This window comes from Psammomys obesus, unplaced genomic scaffold (genome assembly GCF_907164565.1).
Source record: "Psammomys obesus unplaced genomic scaffold, mPsaObe1.curated_primary_1811, whole genome shotgun sequence".
Lineage (NCBI taxonomy): Eukaryota > Metazoa > Chordata > Mammalia > Rodentia > Muridae > Psammomys > Psammomys obesus.
The window spans coordinates 35,270,617-35,287,686 of record NW_026596079.1 but is presented as its reverse complement, the minus strand read 5'-3'; the positions used below and the strand labels follow the sequence as shown (position 1 = coordinate 35,287,686).

The 17,070-nt window shown below is 38.1% G+C and overlaps 1 protein-coding gene across 1 annotated transcript in view; it reads right to left on the bottom strand.

The window, feature by feature from the left end:
- Nucleotides 1-3,147: 3,147 nt before the first annotated feature.
- The window catches only part of Angpt1 (angiopoietin 1), a 109,525-nt gene continuing 95,602 nt past the window's right edge, over nucleotides 3,148-17,070 (bottom strand). The window contains exon 9 of the mRNA XM_055626700.1: nucleotides 3,148-5,462. Within this exon, the coding sequence (XP_055482675.1) occupies nucleotides 5,302-5,462 (161 nt within the window). The 3' untranslated portion in view covers nucleotides 3,148-5,301. The remainder of the gene's footprint in view (nucleotides 5,463-17,070) is intronic.

Genomic DNA, 17,070 nt, shown 5'->3' with positions numbered 1-17,070 from the left:
TTATTGGTTTCCCATAGTAAGGGGAACAAGAACTATTTCTAACAGGAACTCAATGGCTGGCTCTTTGACCTCCCCCCAAGGGAGGAGCAGTCCTGTTAGGCCACAGAGGAGGACTTTGCAGCCAGTCCTGAAGATATCTGATCAAAAAGGGTCAGATGAATGGGGAGGAGGTCCCCCCATCAGTGGACTTGGAAAGGGGCAGGGAGGAGATGAGGGAGGGAGGGTGGGATTGGGAGGGAATGAGGGAATGGGATACAGCTGGGAAACAGAGTTAATAAAATGTAACTGATAAGAAAAAAATAAAATTAAAAAAAAAAAGAAATAGGCTGGTTGATCAATGGAATCATATCAAAGACCCAGAAATAAACTCACATACCTATGTACAACTGATTTTTGACAAGGTAGCCAAAACCATAAAATAGAAAAAAGACAGCATCTTCAACAAATGGTACTGGTCTAACTGGTTGTCTACATAGAGAAAAATGCAAATAGATTCATATTTATCACCCTGCACAAAACTCAAGTCCACATGAATCAAAGACCTCAATATAAAACCAGATACACTAAATCTACTAGAGGAGAAACTGGGTAAGGGCCTTGAACTCACTGGCACAGGAGACAACTTCCTGAACAGAACACCAACAGCACAGGCTCTAAGATCAACAATCAATAAGTGGGACCTCTTGAAACTTAAAAGTTTCTGTAAAGCAAAGGACACTATCAATAGAACAAAATCGTAGTCTAACAGACTGGAAAAAGATATTCACCAATCTTGCATCTGACAAAGGTCTAACATCCAGAATATATAAAGAACTCAAGAAATTAAACACCAAAAGACAAATAATAGAAAAATGGAATATGGACCTAAACAGAGAATTCTCAACAAAGTAATCTCAAATGGTGGAGAAACACTTAAAGAAAAGTTCAACGTTCTTAGTCATCAAGGAAATGCAAACAAAAATGACTTTGAAATTCCATCTTACACATGTCAGAATGGCCCAGATCAAAAATCAAGTGATAACACATGTTGTTAAGGATGTGGAGAAAGATAAAAATAAAATAAAAAAAAAATGCGGACAAAGGAAAACATTCCTCCATCACTGGTGGGAGTGCAAACTTGTACAACCACTTTGTAAATCCATCTGAAAACTGGGAATAACCGTACCTCAAGACCCAGCTATACCACTCCCAGGCACACCTGAAAGATGCTCCACCACACAAGGACATTTGTTCAACCCTGCTCATAGAAGCTTTATTCGTAATGCCAGAAACTGGAAACAACCTAGATGTCTCTCAACTGAAGAATGGCTAAAGAAACTGGGGTACATTTACACAATAGAAATACTACTCAGCCATTAAAAACAAGGAAATCATGAAATTTTCAGGCAAATGGATGGAACTAGAAAATATCCTGAGCGAGGTAACAGAGACCCAGAAAGACACATATGGTTTATACTCACTTATAAGAGGATTTTAGTCACATGGTACGGGATAGACATACTACAATGCACAGACCTCAAGAAGATAAGTCTGAGGTACACTGTAGGCTTCATGTTGGCCCACTAGTTTGGGGAGTTGGAGGATAACTCTGATACAGACTATGTTGCCTGCTTTTTGATCACTTTCCCCTGATGGGAATTCCCTACCAGGCCATGGGGCGGGGGGAGACTAACTCAGATACCTAGGTGAATAGAAGACCTGGGGTGTCTAGTTAGAAAGGCTCCCCCATTCTGAAGAATAGGGGAGAGAACTTGTGGGAGGGAGAGTGGGACTGGAAGGAGTGGAGGGAAGGGCCTATGACTGAGGTGTAAATTGAATTAATTAACAATAAAAAAAAGATAAAAAGAAACTAATCGGAACTGAAAAAAAAAGATTTCCTCTGAAAAGGAGTCCAGAGTATTTAATATTTTGATACAATGTAGACAGTTGTTTTGCATATACAGACTGCACAGAGAGACGATCCTTCTAAACCTTAGAATATTTCAATATCATGGTGGGTTAATGGTCGATGACTGTCATGTACTGTGTCATCAGTTAGCTATTGTATAAGAAAACAGTCCAAAATAATGTGTTTTAGAACAACCACCTCATACTTTTTTCTCATATGATGTGTGTTATCTAGGGAGTTCTAATCATCTGAGCCAGGCTCAGCCGAATTCAGCTGAAATGACTCATGGAGTTATAGCTGTCTGCAGGTCATCTGGAAATGAACACATCTAGGGTAGTCTCAGCTGATAAACTTGGCCTTGTCCTGTGTGGTCTCCAAGCTCTCAATAGTGAGTCCTGGGAAGACAGAGGCAGAAGTAATCAGCGTTGAAACTGGTGGAGGTTTGAATGAATGTGGTAGTGATGGAGACTGAGTTCTTTTCACAGAGGTGAGAAAATGACTTACTTCTCTAAGTTTGTATCTCAGTTCACACACAGTATTTAAGGCATGGGGGTGAGTGGCATTTCTCATATACTATCTCCTGTTCCTCTGTATGACAAACTCAGATAGCCAAGTGATTTACCTTTTTCCAGAGTCCATGTAAATGATCATCAATTGTCACATGATAATGTAGAATCTGATATTTGTCAGGACAAACATAAAATCATAGAGTAAGGATGTAGTACTGAGACCCAATACTTTAGTCTTTTATTCTCCTACAACATGACAGAATTATTTTTTTTTCCAAATATTGAGGCTCTAACTCATCTGGCAACTTTTTTTAAAAAAGATTTATTTATTACTTATACAACATTCTGCCTATACACCAGATCTTACTATAGATGGTTATAAGCCACCATGTGGTTGCTGGGAATTGAACTCAGGACCTTTTGGAAGAATAGCAAGTGCTATTCTTCTGAGCCATCTCTCTAGCCCCCTCATCTGGTAATTTTTATAGTGATTCCATACTTTCATAAATTTCAGTTAAGTAATGTAACATGTAATTAAATGTAACATGTAAGTAAAGTAACATGTAATTAAAACAAGATTAAGTTGTGCACATTATTTTCAGTTTTATTTAGATCAAATAATGTGATTACTATGAAGAATTTTTTATAGAAATTTTTATTGAAATAGAGATTTAAAGACAAAGTTTTATCATCTAATTATTTTATCCTGAAATAATTAAATGCAAAAGCAAAGCATGTCAAATTGCTACACACATGTTGGCACTGTATAATGTATACAAAAGCGTCACCAAACATTTATACTGTTTTATTATAAATAATTGAAAATAATATCTCACTTTTCAAACCCACATAACAAAACAGTAAATAGCATGCCTTTTCCTCATCATTTCACTTTATTTTTGTAATATGAATTGAAAAACAGTATACCTTATCCAAGATTGGTTTTAGAAAACCTATGGGAACAACAATAACAACCACAACCACAAAAACACTCATTTTCTTTCACCTAAGCGAAAGCAATGGTTTTAGAGGGCTAGGCTTAAGAGAGCTGTGAAGGAGTCACTAATATTGGAAAAACTCTGTAATGTCTGCTTATACCACTTGTAAGGCAAAATGGCATTTTATGTAGACATTATAAATACAAGAAAAATGTGATGGTAAACAAAAAAAAACATTTTTCTTAAAACCATGAATAGCTTTAGTCTCCCAGATAGAGAAAAGCCACTAAGGCATTGTGGAGTTATGAAGATTGATATTTTAGTGCTTGTATGTCACAGAAAATCTTCTCCTTTTCTGAGAAAGCAGAACTAATGCTTATATTTAGTTTTCTCATTTCATAGTAAATCGTGTTTGATTAAATTTTTTTTCTAATGCAGCCTTGAACATTTATAGACAAAGAACACGTCTTGATAGAATACTGCAGTAACAGCAAGTTATCACAAAATCCTGCATTCAAAACTTCACTTATAATAGATTATGCCATGGGGACATCTTAACTAAGGCACTTATAGCAGATAACATTCAGAAATGTCCTAGTCTAATGACTGATTTTTTTTGTACTTTTCATATATAAGGAGTTATGCCAATTTTCTCCACTAATATTATTTTACAAGATAGAAATTGCTTGAAGAAATAGAGCCTGGAGAGAAGAAAGAATGTGAAGAGTAATATATTTAATCAAGTAGTATAGGAATTGCCTTTGAGCACTCATATTTATAATCATCAGTTGAAGACAGCATTGTGCACTCCAGATTGAACAGGTACCGAGTTGAGCATGGATGGGAGTAACAAACTATGTACAATCATACTTAAAATTCTTCCATTCTTTGTAGACTTCAAAGTGTAACTTTTATTAAAAAAAAAAAACTGGAGCAGGATGCATTTATTGAGTACATTGTAGTTAATTAACAAAAATTAAATTAGCATGAAAAATCTGGATGAAAAATTAAGGCCAACAAACATTAAAAAGGTGGTGTCATCTATTGCAAATACATGCAGGGATATCTGTACAATGGGCTGTTCTAATTCAAGCATGCCACATAATGCTTTGCTATATACTATCAATGAGAACATTAAGTACATGCATATTGATTTAAGAACTGGATGGTAAAGTTTCCATTCCTTATATAGGCTCTAAACACATTTGTGTGTCAGTCGATTTTAATGCAAATGAATACTGTAGCATGACCATTCTTGGTTTTACTTTATATCTTTTGAAAACCGTATTCCCCCAAACTCAGAATCTTTGAGCATCACTGTTATCCAACATACTGTATTGTATCATGGCGTACAAAAACAGATTTACACTTGAACATGAGAAAACTGAAATCAATTAGTAAATATCATATTTGCTGGAAATGGGCTTCTAAAGACCACTAACATTTAGCAAACTCAGAGGACAAGGCTGTTCTTTATGTCACACTTGTGCAGTGACATCAGCATTATTTGTTAGCAGTATTTTCTAGAATGATACCAATTCACCTCTGCACTCCATCTTCAACAGATTCCTGTAGGCCTGATCTCATTTTTTTCATATATGTTCTTTGCTGATCATTCGTCTTTTTCTTTTGTATAAAACAAGCTGCATTTATCAGCAGGGTGTTATAGGTTCAAAATATGTTCCAGTAGCACTTTGAAGCACGGAGAGCTGAGTTTCTTCCCTTTTTAAAGCATGACAATGAATGGCATTCTCTGGATACAATCCACTCAAACACAGTGACCCAAGTGGAGACTTTCTTGAACTCAGTAGGCTCCAAATCCCTAGTCAAGAATCCTGGTGACATCACAAATCCACTTGCTGCTGGAAGGGAATCAATGCTATTTGTTTCTGAAGCTCCCAAATAGCTTCTCACCTGGGGGCATCCCCAGATTTCTTTGCAGGTTTCTAATATAGGCATTGCACTTTCAAAAGTCGAAGGGCCTGATCATCATGGTTGTAGAACGCAAGGAATAACTGGGCCCTTTGAAGTAGTGCCACTTTATCCCATTCAATTTTCCATGATTTTGTCCCGCAGTGTAGAACATTCCATTTAGATTGGAGGGACCACAGGCATCAAACCACCAACCTGAAAAATGAGTCAACAGAAGAGAAAATGAGAAGAAATAGAAGCAAGTCATGTCTAATATTTGAAAATAACTGTCATGGCTGATGAGAGATTGTTCACACTTTTTCTGAATATTTGCAAACAGAAAGCACTGAAACAGTATCCTCCCAGGAGACCTGTTCCAAATGACACTTGTAGAATATGTATAAGCAATCAGAGGGAAAGAAACTCATGAAAACCCACTTTCAGTGTAACAGTGTTGGGACTCCCTTGGCACGGTAATTATACAGTCTCTAAACTTAGATTTCAAGATAAAGTCAAGCCCAATATAAAAGTAGAATTCACCTTAAGTCTATAACTGAGAACAGTGTATTAACAAAGTCAGAAGCTTAGATAAATCTCCCTCAAAAGGGAAGACAAATATTTTCTATTAACTTCATGATTTTGGTAGGAATTAATCCTAAAATTAATTATGTACTTAGTGCCTATAAGTGCTCAAATTGTATCTGGCCTGTCTATAATTTATAGCAACATGAAAGTGTCTCCAACAGAGGCCATATAGTTAATATTTATCAATACTTCATCTATAATAGTTCAAATTGTTTTAAAATATAATGGAAGGAAAACTATGCAAAAAAATGATGTTTTCCAGTGCTTACACAGTATGTTAGAATTATTGAACAAGCAAGCTCTTGTTTTCTTAGAATTTTCCGATAAATCATAGTTCTTTTCTCCTGAAGTAACACCACTGAAATCTTTAGGGAGAGAGTTATGCCAGAGACATTCTAGAATATTTTTATTTGGATACACTTGACCTCTTCTTGATTGCAGAGCTGTACCTAAGGGACTAATAGCTAAAGAAGGAGAAAGTTGTCCAGCTGCTGTCTGACAGTAACATGAGCATTGTCTTGCAGAAATTTTAGCAAAAGTTAAATGAAGTAACACTAGTTCTCTTTGCTTTCAAATGGAGAAGGTTAATGCAGCCGGGGTATGTTTATAAAGCCATACCAGGGGCATAACAAGCTGCATTAGTCACCAACCCATCTGGGGAGGAGTAAGGTATGTCTGATGGAGCATGAGAATCCTGTATTCCATGTTGTATGTACTCAGCTTGAACATTAACACGGTCCAAACACAAGAAACAAGAAAGCCCTTGTTTGGTACACACAGTGGAACTGTACGATTCCATCTTTCCTTCCTTATAATTAATTTCCCAATACTTGGTCAGTATTTCTAGTAAAAAAAAAAGAAAGAAAATAAAATATGATTTATATTGCAGAAGATAGTCTCATTTAAAGGAGTTGATTTAACCTGAAAATTTGCATTAAGGGACCATGCTGACACTCTAAAATGAAATTCAACTTCTTTGCCTCTGTGCTTTAATTTCCCTTTTCCTGTGTAATTCCTGAGTTTCTTCTGTCCCTTTAGCCTTGCTCAGTTGTTCAGTCTTGCCTTTGTCCCTCCTTGGGTCCAAAGCAAAAGCTCTTACTCATTAAGGATAGCAGTGAAGATTCACAGAGTCCTCTCTTGAACTGCATTCAGGAACTCAAGCTAAAATGTAAACTTTGTCTCATTTATAAAATGTCACAGAATTTCTAGAAAAAAAGGTGTGGAAATAGACAGCACCTGGTCATAACAGGAGAAACTAAAGGACCCAATCATGGAATACCTTCGTCTGAGATTAGGAAAGACAGAGAAGACATGTATCCTGTGATGAAATAAGGCAAACCTATCTCGTGTGCTTTATTTAATGAGTGAAAGAAGTAATTGTGATGAATGTGGCATTTTGGAGACAGCCAAAGAAAACCATCAGTGCTGGGATACTGTCAACAGGATAAATAGTCACCTGAAGTCAAGAAGATTGCAGAATTTAAAAACTCAGGCTTTTTTTTTTTTCATTACCCTAAGGGTAAATACTTAGTACTTCACCCAGTTGGGCTTGCTAAGCATATGGCATGAAGGGGCTACAGGCTTCTCATTCACTGCCTCTGACAAACTAGTTCTCTTTATAAGTGATTTAGTCCACTGCAAAGATGCTTTAGTAAATATCTCTGTATGAAATATTTGTATGAAATATTCAGCTCCCCCAACCCCATTCAAATGTTGTTGTGCAATAGTCCACATGACAGTCACGGATTTCACCCTCACAGAAACCTCATGCAAAGTGAGAAACATAAACAAAATGTGATAAGGTCATTACTGATCATGATCAGGAGCGCCAATAAGGGGCTATGAAGAAAAGGACAACTGCATAGTGTTGGAAGAAGCTGATGTTTTTTTAAATTTTTTATTTATTACAATTTACTCACTTTGTATCCCAGCTGTAGCCCCCTCTCTTGTCCCGCCCCAATCCTGCCCTTCCTCCCTCTTCTCTTCCCAGGTTCCCACAGTCCACTGATAGGGGATGTCCTTCTCCCCTTCTCTCTGACCCTAGTCTATCAGGTCTCATCAGGACTGGCTGCATTGTCTTCCTCTGTGGCCTGGTAAGGCTACTCCTCCCTAGGGGAGGTGATCAAGGAGGCAGCAACTGAGTTCGTGTGAGAGAGAACCCATGTTGCCCTTACTAGGGAAACCACTTGGACACTGAGCTGCCATGGGCTACATCAGTGCAGGAGTTCTAGGGGTTCTAGGTTATCTCCATGAATGGTCCTTGGTTGAAATATCAGTCTCAGAATCAACCCCTGTGCCCAGATTTTTTTGTTTTCTTGCTCTCCTTGTAAAGTTCTTGTCCCCTCCAGGTCTTACTATCTCCCCCTTGTTTCATAAGATTCCGTGCACTCTGCCCAATGTTTGGCTATGAGTCTCAGCATCTGCTTGAATACCTTGCTGGTAATCTTTCATGGTCCTTTGCGGTAGGCTCCTGTCCTGTTCCCTGTTTTCTCCATCTTCCAAGGTCCATCCCATTTGCCTTTTTGAATGAGGATTGAACATCTTACCTAGAGTCCTCCTTCTTGCTTAGCTTCTTTAGGTGTACAGATTTTAGTATATTTATCCTATATGATATGTTTAATGTCACTTATAAGAAAATATATACCATGTGCTTCTTTCAGCTTCTGAGATACCTGACTCAGGATGATCTTTTCTAGTTCCCACCATTTGCATGCAAATTTCATGGTTTCCTTGGTTTTAATTGCTGAGTAGTATTCCATTGTGTGATATAAATGAACCACAATTTCTGTATCCATTCCTCAGTTGAGGAACATCTGGGCTATTTCCAGATTCTGGCTATTACAAAAAAGCTAAAAATGTTGAACAAATGTCCTTGTTGTTTACTTGAAAATATTTTGGATATATGAGCTGGATCTTGAGGTAGCACTATTCATAATTTTCTGCAAAAGCCCCAGATTGATTTCCAGAATGGTTGTACAATTTTATATGCTCACCAGCAATGGAGGAAGGTTCCCCTTTTTCCACATCCTCTCATGAAAAAGATGCCAAAACCATACAATGGAAAAAAGACAGCATCTTCAACAAATGCTTCTGGTCTAACTGGATGTCTACATGTAGAAAAATGCAAATAGATCCATACTTATCACCCTGCACAAAACTAAAGTCCAAGTGGATCAAAAACCTCAACATAAAATCAGACACACTAAACCTGTTAGAAGAAAAAATGAGGAAAAGCCTTGAACTCATTGGCACAGGAGACAACTTCTTGAACAAAACACCAACAGCACAGGCCCTAAGAGCAACAATCAATAAATGGGACCTCATGAAACTGAAAATTTTCTGTAAAGCAAAGGATACCGTCATCAGAAGAAAATAGCCTACAGATTGGGAAAGGATCTTCACCAACCCTATATCTGACAGAGGGCTGATATCTAGAATATATAAAGAACTCAGGAAGTTAAACAGCAACAAGTGAAGTTAATCCAGTTAAAAAGTTACAGAGGTAAACAGAGAAGTCTCAATAGAGGAATATTGAACGGCAGAGAAACACTTAAAGAAATGTTCAATGTCCTTAGTAATCAGGGAAATGCAAATCAAAGCAACTCTGAGATATCAACTTACACCCATCAGAATGGCTAAGATGAAAAACTCAAGTGACAACACATGCTGATGTTTCTTGAAGTCGGAAAAATAGAGGAGGTGGCAGCCAGGGGAAGAAGAGTGAGGACTCTCTTAGCAAAGTATCTTTAGGAAGATAGGAGTCTCCTTGCTTTTGGAAACTAAAAGAACCTAACTGTAACCAGCACACAGTGAACAAAGAGACTTTCAGAAAATAAACGTAGAGAACCTCCTCAGAAAGCCTGAACAATCTCTGTGGAACACTTAAAATTTATCCAGCCTGCTTTTCTATCATCAGGTGAACAAGTGAGATATTCTCTAGCAATGGAACCTGTATTTAATCAAAGGAAACATCTGCCAGCCTAAATGTTTAGTCAACAAGGGAAAGCTTTTCTTCTATATGGTCTGTCAAAGCCATTCTGAGCATAGAAACCAGCACAATGAGTGAGAAAACCGAGTCTAGAATCAATTTCACACATACTAATCCATGGACAGACAAAGAGGATAAGAAGTTAACTAAAACAACATTCCTGACATCAGGGCATTTGTATTGATAAAAACTGTAAAAATTAGATGATAATTATTAAAACTTGTAGAATGAAAATACTGTGTAAATAAAGAGGCTAGGGATTCTAATTGTCCAAGAAGTTTCAGACATTTATTCATTTACCACTTGCATTAGATCCAGGATCATGAATTATTGGCCAGAAAGCAACTCTAAATGCAGTGTATGCACTGTAAGAGCAGGAGAGTGTCTGCCAGCAGCCTGGTTTGCTGAGTGCCAGCAGGGAGGAGATTTGGGGAAAACAAATAAAGGAGAGAACACAGAGTCATTTACTATGTTTGGGAAACTGTGTGAACTGTGGGGAGCCAAGAGAGAGTGGAGGACTGATAGAAAGAAAACCTTGATTGCTGTTGACCTCATCAGCTAACAGCCAGGTATTCCTAAGCAACAATAATATTTGATATTTACTCTTTAGTTAATGAGTATCATTGACTATGTAAAGATACAGTCTGTTACTTTTTTTCCCCAAATGGCCTTTGGGGAAAGGCCATACAGAGTATGACAAGGGCCATATTAGAGAAAACAATGCTCAGAGAGTTTTAAGAACTTTCTACAAAGCAAAAGACACTGTCGTCAGAACAAAACAACAGCCTGCAGACTGGGAAAGAATCTTCACCAACCCTACATCTGACAGAGGGCTGATATCCAGCATATATAAAGAACTAAAGAAGTTAAAAAGCAATAAATCAAGTAATACAATTAAAAAGTGGGGTAAGGAGCTAAACAGAGAATTCTCTGTAGGGGAATACAGAATAGCAGAGAAACACTTAAAGAGATGCTCAACATCCTTCGCCATCAGGGAGATGCAAATCAAAACGACCCTGAGATTTCACCTTACACCCATCAGAATGGCCAAGATGAATAACTCAAGTGACAACACATGCTGGAGAGGTTGTAGAGAAAAGGGAACCCTCCTCTAGTGCTGGTGGGAATATAAACTAGTAAACCACTTTGGAAGTCAATCTGGCATTTTCTCAGACAATTAGGAATAGTACTTCCTCAAGATCCAGCTATACCACTCCTAGGCATATACTCAAAATTTGTTCAAGTACACAACAAGGACATTTGCTCATCCATGTTTGTAGCAGCTTTATTTGTAATAGCCAGAAGCTGGAAACAACCCAGATGTCCTTCGACTGAGGAATAGATACAGAAATTGTGGTATTTTTACACAATGGAATACTACTCAGCAATCAAAAACGAGGAAATCATGAAATTTGCAGGCAAATGGTGGGATCTAGAAAAGATCATTCTGAGTGAGGTATCCCAGAAGGAGAAAGACACACATGGTATATACTCACTCATATAGTCCTATAAGATATGATTTAACATAATGAAATCTATACACCTAAAGAAAATAAACAAGAAAGAGGACCCGGGAGAAGATGATCAATCCTCACTTAGAAAGAAAAATGGGAGGTGCATTGGACGTAGGAGAAAACAAGTAACAGGACAGGAGCCTACTGCAGAGGGCCCCTGAAAGACTCTACCTAGCAGAGTATCAAAGCAGATACTAAGACTTATAATCAAACCTTCGGCAGAGTGCAGGGACTCATATGAATGAAGGGGCAGTTTGTATGATGTGGAAAGGCTAGGAGCTCCACAAGGACCAAATATATCTGGGCACAAGGGTCTTTTCTGAGACTGACACTCCACCAAGGACCATGTATGGATATAACCCAGAACCTCTGCTCAGATGTAGCCCGTGGTAGCTCCGTAACCAATTGGTTTCCCATAGTAAGGGGAACAGAGACTATTTCTGACAGGAACTCAATGGCAGGCTCTTTGACCTCCCCACCCCCCAAGGGAGGAGCAGTCCTGCTAGGCCACAGAGGAGGACTTTGCAACTAGTCCTGAAGATAATTGATAAAACAGGGTCAGATGACAGGGGAGGATGTCCTCCCCAATCAGTGGACTTGGAAAGGGGCAGGGAGGAGATGAGAGAGGGAGGGAGGGTTTGGGAACGAATGAGGGAGGGGGATACAGCTGGGATACAAAGTTAATAAAATGTAACTAATAATGATAAAAAAAAGAAAGTAAAAAAAAAACTAAATGAAAGGCAGGAATTGAAAGTCAAATGTAAAAGGTAGCGAAGACTGTATTGTCATTAAACAAAATGTCTCTTGGGGCTGAAGGTGTGACGAGCTGTAAATATCCATTTGTTTGCAATGTGACATGAACCATCTTAAAGTTTTACTTTGCTTTTTTATAAACTTGTGGCTTTTGGAAATAAAAAAAAATGTTAAAAATCCTCACATCATTAAATCAAAAAATAAAAAAAAAAGAACTCTTCTAAGGTTATATTCATGATATACAGACTATTTCTGAGCAATTACATTGCAGCACAATTAGAACCAAATAAAATGATTCACTGCTTATGACAGCCTGTACAATTCTATCTAGGTTCTTAGTGACGCTAAGATGTACCATGCTAAGGGTTAGAGTGGAGGAAAAAAAAGACCAAAATGTTCCACATGCCCTATGGTACAGCAATGAAGATAAAGTCATAGGTGCCAATATTTTTTTTTGTCTTATGTTCCTGAGTGTGTCTATTAGAAAAATATAAGAATAACAGATATGGAAATGAGTACCGTTCATTGTAACCTTAGTATAAAACATTGTATCTATGACTCTAATATTGATTGTTTATTGACTGTTTTGATATGATACAAGTTTGAACTATCCAGTTATCTCTTAGGATCAGTGGACCAATGGTAGTGAGCTCTATTAGAGAGCAATTGAAGACTGCTAATATGATGAAGTAACATGGCAGAAAGCAAAACACAATATCTTCCAGGAAAATTATAAAATATTCTGAACTTCAGTGTAGAAGTGGTCATTTTCCTGAAGCAAGATTTTGATATATACATTCAAACGAACTAAGTAACAGAGCTATTTCTTTTTGTCAAACATTTTTTACAAGTTTTTTTCCCCACTTTTTATCTTTTTACTAAAATTGCTCAGCATAACCAGACCTTTCACATGTATATATCCCAATGGTATAAAACATAGTAATATAAAGAACACAAATGTGTAGTAGCTACAGGCTGTCTCTGAAATTAGTGGCTACTGTGTAACACTGTTTCCTGTCAAGAAGTTCAGCAGGAACAGCTGCAGGGCCTGGCTGGTCTTCACTCAACAAGGTGTGAGATGCCTGAATTGAAGCACTATAGGATAAGAAGTCATTAACCAGTTACTTTGTCCTATGGGTTCCTTGGAGTGACAAACAGGAAATGCATTAGGAAGTGAGCTGGGAGGAAAAGGAAAGTGCCTGCCTGAGAGCCTGAAGACCTGATTTCAATGCTCCAAACTTCCATGAAAAGCGAGACATGGTGGTAGGCTCACCCAGGACTAGTGGAATGGCAACAGCCAGATCCCTGACACTGGTAAGCTCGCCTCCCCTGATTATTACTTTCAGGCTTAGCAAGAGACTTTGTCTCAAAAACTAAAGGTGCAAAGTACATAAGGAAGACATTGGCATTGACCTCTGACCTAAACCCACGCACACTCAACCCCCCACCCCACTCTCACACACATATGCACATTTGTGACTATGATCACTAATAGGCATGCACAGCAGGCATAAGCACACACACTGAGTGGTACTGGGAAAGACCCTTCAGACCCAAGAGCTCAGCGAGGCAAGTAGAGGACTGAAGAAAGCAGCTTCCATTTCTCAGTGGGAGAACTGATAAAATGTCTCAAGCGTTTGAAGGTTGGCAACCTTCCACACATGCTTTGCCAAGTATTTTTCATTATAACCTGTAACCTCGTGTATATTTTAATAAGAAATCTGAGACGCATGTTTCTAATTCATTTACACTTAACTCATTAAAAGTTAGTTTTGTAATAACTATCTCAGGCTTCCCAGGACTTTAAAATTATTTGACCCTTTTATCTTTGAAGCAGAAAATTCACATTTTATCACTAATAAATGAAACACTGCCCAGAAAATAGGAATTGGATTCTAAACTTTCTACCCAGGAAGTTCAAATTTATTTTAAAGTCAGGAAACCTAAGTCCCACAGTCCTCTGGTCCTAAACAAAACATCTCTCAGCACTTTTAAAGTAAAACATATAGCAAAGTGAAAAGATATATCTGTGGTTTTCCTCCACTCGCTGTTAATACCCACAATCTTACCATCAGTATGTAAAAGAGTTTTCTCAGAAATTAAGACTTTCCTCCTCATAACTGAGGATGAGGTGAGGCTGAAATAAAGAGCTAAGTATTATGGGTATCACTGATATCATAATGCAGAGGCCCCATGCTCAGTCTGTGTGTGACACACCTCATCCTCTGCACGGCCAGCTTCAAAGAACAGCTACAGGACTCCTGTATAAAGGAGGTGAAGAGCCTTTTCAGAGGTTTATCTTCCTTCTCTCATCCCCCACTTGTATCTATCTCCCCAGGCCTAGTGTGTGTGTGTGCGTGTACACATGTTTCTGTGTTCATGTATGTGTGTGCTTTTCTTTCTCTGTCCAGTAATATTGAATTCTTTAAATCTTGAACGTCCACTCTTACTGTCTTTCCCCTCCTATGGACTTCAGTTCACCTTTAAGCACATTGAGTGAGGAACTGCTTGGAAAATATTCCTCCAACATTTAAATACAACTCCTTCATTCTGTTTGAATGCCTTTACTCCCAACAGAGGCAATAGAGGCAATAGGTGATGACCTCTGGCATTGACTACACATGCAGCTCTTGATTCTGACCCTAGTTCTGTGAACACAGGAAAATGATCTCACATTTCTGTATCTCAAATCTTGTGAAAGGAATTACTACGGTCCATATTTTCCCTAATCGAAAGGACTTTGGTAAGCTGCAGCAGAATTTTGAAATAAATACAGAGCATTTAGGCTAATGCAAAAAGTCTGTGAGACAATAAAAGCTAAATAAATATTGACTCTATTATGGATTATAGAACAAATAAAACAATACATTTGGTTATTTCTCATATTTAATCGATTACTGGCTTGCGGTTGTAGCATTTTGCCATTAGTATAATTATTCTATATGCAAAAAGCTGTGAGAAGAACTACAGCGACAACCTGGTGAACAAAATCTACACTGGGTTCCTTTTGTTTCAACTTGTGTCTTAAATTTAGTACAAACTGTCCCTGCACAAACATATGTCCCTTGCATTCTGTTTGCAATCTACCACCTACCATAGGTTATAGTTCTAATTCCTTCTCCTCCAAACTTGTGAATGATTCTGAAACAAATATAGTATATACTGAAAATATAGAAAGGCAATTCTAAGCACTAAGCTTGGGAAGATCAACTTTATTTGAAACTCAGAAGCCTAAAAATAAAATTTACTATTCTAAAGGTCATTCTTCTTGCATTTTGTAATTCATAAAGGCTGGTACCAATTCCTGATATTTAGCCATTTTTTTCCTTGTTTGTCTCTGCAAATACATGCTCTAAATAGAATTTTACAAAAGAGGAGCAGGAAAACTTTATTATCTGTGTGCCTTTTCACAAGGATCATTTGTGAGTCATTGGTGAGTTTGAGTGACTTCTCATGCTCTCAGAAGAAGCCTGTGTTTACTGAGCTCACGTCATGCACCACACACTAACGGGGTGCGGAGACACACTGATAGGTGACAGACAAGTTCCCATGCAAGGGACATGTGTTCTGAGCAGGGACAGTTTGTACTAAATTTAAGACGTGATTTGAAATCAAAGTAATTCGATGTAGGTTTTGTCACCAGATTATTGGTGTGGGGGTTCTTGTAACGTTGAAACATACAGCGTGAGGACGGCCAGCCATCTCATAAAACACTGCACAGCCCTTCCTGACTTATTCCTAAGCCCAACTTGTCTACATTTTCCCAAGGATCCTGTCACTTCCACATCAGTCATCACTTGAAAAAGCAGCTAGTTTTTCTTTTTTTTTTTCTTTTCTTTCCCGTTTGTCTTTGTCGAGGTTAGAACACAGCAAAGTAAGCATTTATTGACTGCTGCTAGCATCTGGTAAGTCTAGGACGTACTAAAATATTTATGTGTATGGCTTTATCCACTCTTTTAGGATGGGACTGAAAAATATCCTTTGTTAGCTTTAGAAAGCCTTGCCTGTCAGCTGACATGGTTTATGCGTGGGAAAGGAGGGCAGAGTTTATACCGCAACAGATTCTTTCTGACGAAGGTTAGGTCACATTTTTACATAGTTTTTATATTATAGACTAAATATGGAAATCACATTGAAACAAAACTTACATAAGGAAAGGGAAGTAAAATAAAACCATGTTTGTTTGCTTTTTGTTGTTAGCAACTTCTAATAATTGTATTTTAGTATGAACATTTAAACAAAATTATTTATATAATTATTTGATACGTAGATTGATTGAACAACTCAAGTTTAGTAACTTAGGGCTTAGACTGACTTTTACAACTGTTTATTTTGAAGATTCTTGATTTAGTACCAAAGATTATGTTCTAGTTGAAGATAAGTTTACTTTGAAAGTGACAGTCTAATAGTAGAAGTTCTTTACTTTTCTGGTTTGGGATTCGAAAGAATTTTTGTACAAGTTATTTTGTTTTGAATTGCATTTAAAAATGTTTTTTATTCAATTTACATCCTGTTGAAGCTCCATCCCTCCTCTCTTGCCAGTCCCACCCTCCTTTGCTGCCCCTCCTTCCTCCTCCTTTCCTCAGAAAAGAGAACTTCCCTTTCCCATCCAGCCCAGCTCATCAAGTTACATCAGGACTGAGCCTGTCCCCTTCCCCTGTGGCCTGGCAAGGCAGTCCCTCCAGAGAAAAGTGGTCAAAAGGCTGGCAAGTGAGTCCCTGTCCGATACATTCCCCACTTCCCTTACTAGAGAACACACATGAGGCCTAAGCTGCCCATCTGCTACATCTGTGTAGGGGTTCTAGTTCCTGCAGGGTCCTTGTTTGATGCTTCAGTCTTAGCAAGCCCCTCTGGACCCTGGTTACTTGATCCTGTTGGTCTTCTTGTGAAGCTCCTGTCACTTCCAGGTCCTTTTCTCTTTCCTCCCACTTTTCCACAAGACTCCTTAAGCATCCCCCAGTGTTTGGCTGCAAGTCTTAGCATT